Source organism: Mastomys coucha, chromosome X (genome assembly GCF_008632895.1).
Source record: "Mastomys coucha isolate ucsf_1 chromosome X, UCSF_Mcou_1, whole genome shotgun sequence".
NCBI lineage: Eukaryota > Metazoa > Chordata > Mammalia > Rodentia > Muridae > Mastomys > Mastomys coucha.
The window spans coordinates 110,904,814-110,916,735 of NC_045030.1; the positions used below are offsets into that span (position 1 = coordinate 110,904,814).

The 11,922-nt window shown below is 35.0% G+C and overlaps 1 protein-coding gene across 1 annotated transcript in view; it reads left to right on the forward strand.

The window, feature by feature from the left end:
• The first annotated feature begins 937 nt into the window (after window positions 1–937).
• The window catches only part of LOC116088239, a 204,696-nt gene continuing 193,711 nt past the window's right edge, over window positions 938–11,922 (forward strand). The window contains exons 1-2 of the mRNA XM_031367023.1: window positions 938–1,094; window positions 2,783–2,892. Coding sequence (XP_031222883.1) covers window positions 2,814–2,892 — 79 coding nt within the window. The 5' untranslated portion in view covers window positions 938–1,094; window positions 2,783–2,813. The remainder of the gene's footprint in view (window positions 1,095–2,782; window positions 2,893–11,922) is intronic.

An 11,922-nucleotide genomic window follows, 5' to 3' on the forward strand; every position in this document is an offset into this window, starting at 1 on the left:
CCCCCCCCCCCCAACGACCAGGGATGGCTTTTGATTAGATAGCAGTCCAACGGCCCTTTAAACGTCTAAATCCCCAGAGCCCATGATTCACCTTTTATGATCCTTGTCAGCATTATTTATATAATTCTCTTACAGAAATAACCGTGGTCAGTTCAGCTGCTGTTGTAGAATTTGGTTTGCTTTAAATTTTAATGCCTTAATGTCTTGGATGTGGTAATAAGACATCTATTGTGTATTTAAACTACATACGGCTTAATTAGAATGCTAATAATTAGGGGCCCTCCACTTTCCAGCGTAGCACCCTACACAAGCTGTAGACCCAAGCCCTTCAGCATAAAGCAAGGTTAATTAGCTCTTTTCAAAGCTAGACAATATTCATAGGAATAGACTCTGAGGTCTTAAAAGAACATTTTTTCCTATTTTAGACCACAAATATTTTACTTTTAAAATTTATTTTGCTGGTTTTTGTTTTCTTTCTTTTATTTTCATTCTTAAGGGCTGAGATAAGAGCCCTGGGTGAATGTTTTGTATAAACAGACATATGGATTTGCAGCAGTCTGAGAAAACAGGCCACAGTCCTCTTATCTACAGTTAAAAGAAAAAGCAATGGGTGCCAGAAAGGCAAAAATCAAATCATTTGAGTAGATTAGAGAAAAGAATGGAGAAAATTATCCCCATTGCATGCTGAAGACCCATTTCTTTGAAATTAAAGGCCTTTGATGATGCTCTGAAAACACAGCAGTACTACGTTTTTAAAACTAGTGAAATTCCTCATGCTGGGCATATAGTGAGCACACATCACTTGCTTATTGAATGTACATGTGTACTTGAATGGCATGAAATATTGTTGGTCTTATTGGAACAAACTTTTCTGTTGGATGTCAGCATTTATATGACTGTCGTATTAATATAAATTTTATTCTCTTCATAGTAACCGAGGAAAGCTCTCATAGTTCACCATGGTGCTTACCTAAATCTCCTGTATTTTATCTCCCACCCTCCCTATTCTATATAGTCTCCGCCGTTCTCCCATTTCCTGCTGGTGGATGCCCTGCTGCTTTCATCTGTCTTTTAAGACAGCTGACGATCTGACAGTAAGCATCAAGATTTTTTTCAGATCTGTTTCATTAGTAGCCTTATACTGTTTGAGATAATTTACTAAGTAAGTGACCCTAATACTTGGCTGAAAAATCTAACCTTGTGTTGACAATATAGTAATTATTTTCAATAAATTAAAAGTAAATAAAATGAAAGTTGACTACAGTCATCCCCACCAAACTCCAGTTGCCTGGACCAATGGATGATAGGTGACTCTGGTTAAAGTAAATGGTTAAAAAAAAATGGGTCACAAAACAAACCGAGGTTATGTATCTGGGTAAGAGACAGCTAGAGAGGAGCAGGGGCTACTGAGGGAGGGAAAGAGATTAAAAAATAACCAGAATGCAATAATGCAATATATATATATATATATATATGATATTCTCAAAGAACTAACTTAACAAAAGTATTGTGCCCACAATTTTCATTATCCACAATTTACCTATTTAATGACCAGATATGGTTAATAACTACCATATTGAACAATGCTAATATAGAAGATTTTAACATTGTTGAATGTTCTATTAGACATTAAATCCTGTCAGCACGCGCCAGTTTTTCCATTTGCGAGTGAAATGCAAACTCACTTTTATTGAAGAGCAATGTACAGGTAAACAAAATACTTTGCAGTAATCTAAGAAATGATTATGGAAATAAGGGTCTGAGTAAATTGGGCTAAGTGAGGAGGGAAAGAATGGTGGTAGAATTAATCTAATGTGATTATCATCATTAAGGCCCACGATTAATATTAGTTAGACAATTGCTTTGTTATTTTAGAGCATCTTTTTAAAATATGAATGTTTATAGTTTATATTTTGTGAAGTATTATTACTATATAGTAATACAATTTGGTTCAAAGGTAGAATTAAAAGGGAAAACAGGTTTAGGAGTGTCTTTCCTATCACAGTATATGCCATTTTTATTTTCTTTTGTTCTAATTTTTTTTTTTTTTTTTGTCTTTTGAAACATGGTCTCACATAGCCCAGTTTCACCTCAAATTCTCTACCTAGCCAAAAGAATGAGCTTGAATTCCTGATTCTTCTGTCTCCCAAGTACCAGAATAGTAGGATTATGCTACTGTGTCTGGCTTATGTTTTGCTTAATGTAGTGGTTAAGAGTTGAGTGATACGACATGGATACTGGAGACTGCAAAAAAATAAAAAAATAGTGCCTTTAAGATTATCAAGACTAATAATGATTCACATTTTCAGAAGGAATATTTTGATTCCAGAAAGCATTTTACATCTATTTTTCCTGTAGGTGGGGCAGATTTTATAATTTTCCCTCCATGGCTCATTTTTGTCTCATTTTCTTTGGTTTGACTCAGATGCCACCTGCTGCATGAAGCTGTTTTCTGTACAGATAAACATGAACTTCGTAACGTTTTTGTATAATACTACGAAAGTTAATTAAGGTTTATTATTTTCTTCTCTACCTTAATGGAGGCCTTCATTTCCTTCTCCTACAAAACAGAAATCGCTTTCAACATGTATTTGAATTTTTTGTATTATTCTAAACAACTGCTTCTCTAAATTATAGTTACTAATCACTAGCAATGTGACCATTACTAATGGTCAAGTATTTTCTTCCAAATCTCCATACCTTATAATATATGATAATAAAATGTAGAGTGTATGAATGAATAAAACATAAACCTTATTAAGTTCTTTTTTTTCAATTTTAGGTATTAAGATTATCTCTGTCCATTCAGAAAGATGGCACAAATGTTTAGTTATTTCCAGGGAGATCCTGTTGCAACATCCTCTCCCACTGAAGTTCGTATGTGGGTAGAAGGTAAGATACTGGAAATAATTTTTATTCCTGTCTTTCCATGTCACACTTCATCTCTTCATAGTGTTAGGAGACCATATTTACCAGACTTATGGTACGTAAAAATAGCACTTTTCAGTCTTTCAAAGAAGTTTTTTCAATATTTAAAGTTTACACCCAAACTTGATAAATTTAAGTTTACACCATTGTATTTTATGTAAATATGTTACAAGAATAATTTTGTAATTGGGATGAGGATATAGCTTGTTGTTAGAAGGCTTGTTTAGCATGTACAAGTGCTAGGGTTTAATTTCAAGCAATATAGATGATTATATTCACATGCAAAAAAGAATTATTTCCTTGTCTAAATTAATACCTTCCTTGTATGGATATTAGAATTATGCACTAATTAGAATTAAACTAATATATTAATTATTAGATGCTCCCCAAACATTCAGAAATAAATAATGACAGCATATAAATAAAGAATACTAGTAGAAATGCTATACATTTTTTTTTTTTTTTTTACAGAAAGAGAAGTATGGGCAATGTAGGGAAATGAGCACAATGAAAGGAGAGTTAAATGTAATTAATTTTATTACTAATTAAGTATAGTTACTATGTTTAACCATTGAGAGATGAGGTTAAGTTTAAATCCATCACATGGTGTTCATATTAACAGATTTTTAGTGAAAAATACATTTATTGATAAGGTGAAAACCAAAGATAATCTTTAATTTTCATTATTACTATCAAAGCAGAGAATATTTTGGGAAAATTGTAGTCCTTAGCATTTTTTAAACCATGGAACTCCTCCTCTAAAGATAATATATATCATTGAGATATTGGAGAGCTCTATTTACATAGTGATTAGTCATAATGGTTTAGAATATTCTATTTTAAGCAAATTGGATCAGGTAATGCATAGATGATGATAAACTATTTATAAAAATTAAATTCTTTAAAATTTTCCTCTATAAAATAGCTTTTGTATATTATTTTCTCATATTTTGTTAAAATGGTAAATTTATCTAGCAAGGAAATTATAATAAACCAAATTGTCTCAAATTAGTTTAATGTAGAACCATTTCAAGTAAACATAGCATTCCATTTATTCACGTTTAATACTCAGGTTTAAAAATTTTAATCTCTGAAAATTGAAATTCCTTAAAGCCAGTATAGTTTTGTATTTTAGGAATTGGTTTCTACTTTTGAAATGAAGTTCTGATATCTCAATTGCTAGTTCAATCTTTGTTTCTGTGAAATATCTTCTTTTAATTTTGAAACTTTGAATTTATATACTAATGAAAACAGTGATAATGTAAGGAGAAATTTCACACTTCCTTGTTGGTCCCATAACATTTCCTTTCTTTCTCAGTATACTTTCTGTCAGTCATTCTAACATTGGCTCAATGTTTATTTGTATATGAATTCACATTTTATCTTTCTTATAATGTTTTAAATTTTTGAAGGAATGAAGCAATATTTTCTATTTTTGTATATAATAATATACATCAAAATACCTTATAAACAGTATTGCTCATTAAATAATATTACTGATAATATAATGACTTTACTATTTCTAATTTCAATTTTTCTCTAATATTGTCCTTATAGCAAGAAATGTTTAAGACTGTACTCTTAGTTAACCTTTGTTTGGTGGTGTGGGTGTATTTTATAACAGTGTTTGTTAAAGAAAACCATTTAAATAAGCAGATAATGAGTTATAGACACCTGACCTTACTGCTTTTCATTCGTTCACCAAATAAAGACTTTTTCTGTACTAGAATCCTAGCTTTAATTGGTCTAATTCATTATGTGGCAAAGTTATTGTAAATATAAATTATTTCTGTTGTATGAAGAGAAAAAACAAATATGTTAAAATAAATTGGACATGTTGAAGACCTTTTTCACAGCTCTGAAAAGACATGGGTGGTTACAGGTAACATTTATGTTAGAATATCCCAATATTTTATTTTTAAACTGGGTAGCCTGAGATATTTATATATAGTGCTGCATATTTAAGTTTAAGTATTTATGTTTTTAAATTAAAATATAATTAGATAATTCCTCCCTCTCTTCTCGTTCCAGCTCTCCCTCCATACATTGTCTCTCAAATTTATTGCATCTTTTTCTTTAATTATTGCAGCATATATGTTTATAAACACACATATGCAAATATATAAAAACAACTTGTTGAATCCCTTTAGTGCTTCAATCCCTGAAGAAGACTAATTTCCCCTCTTTTCAGTCATTAATTGCCTGTATCTCTTTATCTAGGCGTGCAAGGGGGCAATGCATGGTGAGATTTCACTCTTCTATGTTGGCATGCCAACTGGTATTGTGATTGTTGAGGTCTAATTTAGGCATCCATGTTGTTAAGATTTTGTGATTGTAACTTGCCTGTCATATCTAGAATACATAATTATGTTATAGAGTTGGTTCTCCTGCTCTTACAGTCTTCTCACACACTTTTCTACAATGTTCCCTGTAGGGAAGTATGTGTAAGGAGTATGTTGTAGGTGCATCAACTGTATCACAGCTGTTCTCCATATTTTGACTAGCTGTGGCTTTCTGTGATGGTCTTCATTTGCTGCAAAAAGAAGTTTTTTAAATTAGGCCTGAGAGCTACACTTCTGTGTGGGTATAGGGATCAGAATTTAGAATACATTTAGGAATTATACTGATTTAAGAAAGTAACCATACTGGGTTGTCCTCTAGGGTTCATGAACTCTCTAACCATGGGTAATTAGCTATGTTTACATTACTAGGCATTTGAGCAGACCGTAAGTCAAATAAGAGCATGGTAGCCAACAGCTACCATGAAGATATAGGTGCCACTACTAGGCCTTTAAGGTAATCTTTCCCTGTTGATCACTATTGTGTCATAGGCATCACAACTAGATAGGATCATTGATTACTTCCTGTTCCTGGTAGCTTCTATAGTTGCTTCTGGTAATGTGAGAGTTAGTCTACAGGGAAGAAGCTTTCAGATCAGACACATCTAGATTCTTCCAAGTTCACACAGTGTCTGAATGATGTCTTCAGCAATAAGAGCTTACCTTCAGTTTCTAGGAGACAACCAAGGCCAACAAGAAATAGGCTATATTGTTTTGGGAGCATGTTGGACTACCCTGATAAACAGCTGGAAAGGAGGTCTCTGTTCTTCCTATGAAGACTTGTCTGTGGCTCTTTAGGAAGGCATTATCACCCTAAGCTGCATAACTACATTTATTTAAACTGTATGTGTATGTATACCTACCTATATGCTTATATGCATTATGTATAACTTTAGGTAAATATGAAATAATATGATTCCCTGTGCATTTTCAAATATTTTTAGTGTTATCTCTCTTCCTTACCTCAATTATTTCCTCTATTTTCCTATTACTCCCTTCTTATCATCTGTATATCCTATCCCCTCTCTTCAGAGCCCCATGCTCCACATTGTTGTTTTTGACTTTCCTTGTTTCTGTGGTTACTCTAGGTTATATACTCACATAAGAAGATTTGCATCTAGGAGTCATAAATGCGGGAGGACACATAAGATTTGTCTTTGTAGGTTGGAAACAACACCCAACAAAATATTTTTTAAAAATATTTATTTGTTATATGTAAGTACACTGTAGCTGTGTTCAGACACTCCAGAAGAGGGTGTCAGATCTTGTTATAGATGGTTGTGAGCCACCATGTGGTTGCTGGGATTTGAACTCAGGACTTCAGAAGAGCAGTCAGTGCTCTTAACCGCTGAGCCATCTCACCGGCCGCCAACAGAATATTTTGTAGTTCATTTTAACCTGAAAATTTCATGATTTTTTTCTTTCCATAGTGTATATGTGCCCTATTTTCATTATCCATTCATCAGGGGAAGGACGTTTAGGTTGTTATCTTTTAGCTGTTGTGAATAGAGTAGCACTGAGCATAGCTGCACAAGTATCAGTGATTTCCAGAGTGGATGCACCAGTTTACAGTCTAAAAACAAGTGAACAAGGGCTCTCTTTCTCCCATATCCTCTTTAGTATTTGTGGTTAGTTGTTTTCTGACCGAAGTAAGATGATATTTTAAAGTAGTTTAATTTGCATTTTTCTAATTGTTAGGGATGCTAAAAACTTTTTGAGCTATTTATTAGATCAAGTTTTTATTTGTTTTAGAACTCTGTGTAGATCCATAGCCCCTTGTTTTATATTCTCTATTTTTAAATTTTATTGCTATTTTTTAATCTTTAAAATTAAAATATGATATGATCATTTTCCTTTTTCTTTCCTTACTCCCATGTATCCCCACACATATGAACTTGAAATCATGGATTTTTTTTCTTTAATTGTTATTATATGCTTCCTCATTTTGTGTGTGTGCATGCACATGTATGTACTAAATAGATGTATATATAAAAATATGGATTTATATATTTATATTTATGTAAACATACAATATATTTACACATGTTTATATATAATATATTTACATTATATGAATATATAAAATATATATACATATACACATACACACATGTATGCATATACATAATATACATACATATATACATATACATACACACATATACATTCATACCCACACACACATACTTAACCTGCTCCATCTGTCTAGTGTTACTTGGTATTGGATAACAATGAGGGTACACATTCCTGGAGATGACTGTTTCTGTTCTCAGTGTTCCTTAGCTGCCTGTAGTTCTTTTTGTCTCTTGGTGACATGTTTCTTTCCACTTTAGCATGTTTATTTGTATTGTACTTTTCAGTTATTTGGCAACCATATTGTTGAAGTAGCATGAATGAAGCTTCTCTGTCATTTCTAAAAACAGTGTCAGCAGCAGCTTTTCTGGTCTTCTGCTCTTAAAATATTCCTCCTTCCTCTTTTGTGATGTTTACTGAATCTTAGGTACAGGATTTACGTTGTAGATTAATCAACTGGAGCTGGACACATCACAATTACTTATTTTATGTATTTTGACCAGCCATAGATTTCTGTAATCCTTTCCTTCTGTTGTAAGGAAAAGTTTCTTTGATGAGAGATGAAAACTATACTTACCTGTGAGAATAAGAATGAATATTTAGAATGCAGTTGGGAAGTGGCATATTGATTTTGGGAAGTGGCGGCAATAGGTTTTCCCTAAGATCCATGACCTCAGTCACCCCAGGTGGTTATCTCTGTTTCCAGTATCCAGTGTGATTTTCCTCTGTATTGGTGGGCTTTACCTCCAAAGAGATAGAGACTTGTTGGTTCTCACAAATTTATGAGTGCCATTATTGCACTGTATTGAGACTGCTGGTCTTCCTATGGGGTCACCCTCGTCCCTGGCTTCTTCTGGCCTTTCCCTAATTCATTCACAGGGGTCCCCAACTTCAGTCCAATGGTTGGGTATAAGTATCTGCAACTGTTTCAGTCAGCTGCTAATTGGGCTACTTACAGGACAGCCATGCTAGGCTCCTATCTATAAGCACACCACAGCATCAGTCATAGTGTCAGGCCTTGGAGCCTCCCCTTGAGATGATTCCCAAGTTATACTGCTCATTGGACCACCTTTCCCTCAGTCTTTTCTCCATTTTGTCCCTGCAGTTCTTTCAGACAGGAACAATTCTGGGTCAGAGTTTTTGACTGTGGGATGGCAACCCCCTCCCTCCCCTAGATGCCCTTGTCTTTCTACTGAAGGTAGACTCTACAAGTTCCCTCTTTCCACTGTTGGGCATTTCATCTAAGGTCCCTTCCATTTGAGTCCTGAGAGTCTCTCACCTACTAGGTCTCTGGTACTTTTTAGAGGTTTCCCCCATCTCCTACCCCCAGAGGTTGCATATTTCCATTCATTCTGCTGGACCTCAGGGTTTCTCTCCTGTCAGCCCCACCCCTTTTCTGAGCATGCTCCCCCTTTCCCCTCCCTTTCCCCTCTCCCACACAGGCCCCTCCCTCCCTCTGCCTCATGTGATTATTTTCTTCTCTCTCTCAAGTGGGATTGAAACAGCCTAATTTGGGCCCTTCTGCTTGTTAATCTTAGGTTCTGAGGATTGTATCCTAGGCATTTTGTACTTTCTTAGCTAATATCCACTTACTAGTGAGTATGTACCATCCATGTCCTTTTGGATTTGAGTTACCTCACTCAGAACAAGATTTTCCAGTCCCACACATTTGCCTGCAAAACTCATGATGTCCTCATCAATAGTGGAATAATATTCAATTGTATGAAAGAACCATATTTACTGTATCCATTCTTTGTTTGAGGGACATCTGTGTTGTTTCCAGCTTCAGGCTATTGCAAATAAGGCTGTTATGAACATAATGGAGGAACACGTGCCCCTGTGGTATGGTGGAGCATCTTTTGGGTATATTGCCCAAGAGTAGTATAGCTGGGTCTTCAGGTACATCTGTTTCCAATTTTCTCAGAAATTGCCAGAGTTATTTCCAGAGTGCTTATCTTGCAATCCCACCATCAGTGGAGGAGTGTTCCTCTTTCTCCACATCCTTGCCAACATGTGCTTTCACCTGAGTTTTGGATCTTAGCCATTCTGACTGGTATAAGGTGAAATCTCAGGGTTGTTTTGATTTGCATTTTTCTAATGACTAAGGATGTTGAACATTTCTTTAAGTGCTTCTCGGCCATTAGAGATTCTGCTGTTGTGAATACCTTGTTTAGCATTATACCCCAATGTTTTGATTTTTTTTTGAGGTTAACTTCTTGGGTTCTTTATATATTTTGGATATTAGCCCTTTATGGAATGTGGGATCAGTGAAGATTTTTTTCTCCTATTTGTAGGTTGCTAATTTGTCCTATTTACTGTGTATTTTGCCTTACAGAAGCTTTTCAGTTTCATGAGGTCCTGTTTATCAATTCTTGAACTTAGAGCCTGAGCCATTGGAGTTCTGTTTAAGAAATTCCCCCTTTCCCCAACCCCCTGCCATGCCAATTAGTTTGAGGCGCTTTCCCACTTTCTCTTCTACTAGATTGAGTGTATCTGGTTTTATGTTGAGGTCCTTTATTCACTTGGACTTGAGTTTTGTGCAAGGTCACAAATATGGATCTATAGTGAATAGATATGAGGACAGTGGGCATCATAATTTGTCCCTGATTTTAGTAGGATTGCTTCAAGTATGGCTCCATTTAATTTGGTATTGGCTGTTGGTTTTCTGTATATTGCTTTTATTATGTTTAGGTGTGGGCTATGAATTCCTGATCTCTTCAATACTTTCGATACTTCAATACTTTCAACATGAAAGAGTTGTTATATTTTGTTGAAGGCTTTTTCAGCATTTAATGAGATGATCATGTGCTTTTCCCCTTGAGTTTGTTTATATAGTGGAGTGTATTAATGGATTTTCGTATATTGAACCAACCCTGCACCCCCAGGATGAAGCCTACTTTACTGTGGTGAATGATGGTTTTGATGTGTTCTTTGATTCATTTTGCTGGAATTTTATTGAGTATTTTTTGCATCAATATTCATAACTAAAATTAGTCTGAAGTTCTCTTTCTTTGTTGAGATTTTGTGTGGTTTAGGTATCAGAATAACTGTGGCTTCATAGAATGAATTAGCTAGTGTTCCTTCTCTACTTTATGAAATAGTTTGCGGAGTGTTGGTATTAGCTCTTCTTTGAAGGTCTGGTAGAATTCTGTGCTAAATACATCTGGCCCTGGGCATTTTTTTAAAATTGAGAGGTTTTTAATGGCTTCTTCTATTTCCTTAAGGGATATGGGCCTGTTTAGATGGTTTATCTGATTTTGATTTAACTTTGGTACATGGTATCTGTCTAGAAAATCACCCATTTCATCTAAATTTTCCAGTTTCATTGAGTATAGACTTTTATAGTAAGATCTGATGATTTGTTTGAATTTCCTGTTTCTGTTGCTATATCTCTATTTTCATTACTGATTTTGTTAATTTGGATACTATTTCTGTGCCCTTTAGTTAGTTTGGCTAAAGGTTTATCTGTCTTGTTGATTTTTCGCAAAGAACCAGCTTTTGGTTTTGTTGTTTCTTTGTATTGTTCTCTTTGTTTCTATTTGGTTGATTTCTGCCCTGAATTTGAATATTTCCTGCTGTCTACTCCTCTTGGATATGCTTGCTTCTTTTTGTTCTAGGGTTTCAGCTGTGCTGTTAAGTAGCTAGTATAGGATCTGTCCAATTTCTTTACCAGGACACTTAGTGCTATGACTTTTCCTCTTAGCACTGATTTCATTTTGTCTCAGAAGTTCGGGTATGATTTGTCATCATTTTCATTGAATTCCAGGAAATCTTTAATTACTTTCTTTACTTCTTCCCTGACCAAGTTATCTTTAAGAAGAGAGTTGCTCAGTTTCAATGGGTATGTAGATTTTCTGCTGTTTTTGGTTGATATGGAAGTCTAGCCTTGATCCCTGGTGATCTCATAGGCTGCATGGGATTATTTCAGTCTTCATGTATCTGTTTAGGCTTGTTTTGTGACTAATTATATGGTCAATTTTGGAGAATGTACCATGAGGTGCTGAGAAGAAAGTATATTCTTTTGTTTTAGGGTGAAATGTTCTGAAGATATCAGTTAGGTCCATTTGGTTCATAACCTCTATTAGTTTCTCTGTGTCTCTGTTCAGTTTATTTTTCCATGATCTGCCCATTGCTCAGAGTGGGGTGTTGAATTCTCCCACCATTATTGTGTGGAATTTATTCAGCTTATAATTCCATGTTGCTGTTCATCAAAGGATGTCACGACTGAAACACACTGGGCAGGAACCTGGGGGCAAGAGCAGATACAAAGACCATGGAGGAGTGTTGCTTACTGCTTACTGGTTTGTTTCTTTTGGCTTGCTCAACCTTCTTATAGAACCAGGACCACAAACCAAGGGATAGTACCAGCCACAATGGTCTGGACCCTCCCCAATTGATCACTAATTGAGAAAATGTCTTAGAGCTTGATATCATGGAGTCATTTCCTCAAACAAGGCTCCCTCTTCTCTGGTAACTCTACCCGGCTCTGAACAATTTTATCAACTGTGTCATGATCATCAAAAGTTACAAAAGCAGCTGGGCGGTGGTGATGCACGCCTTTAATCCCAGCACTTGGGAGGCA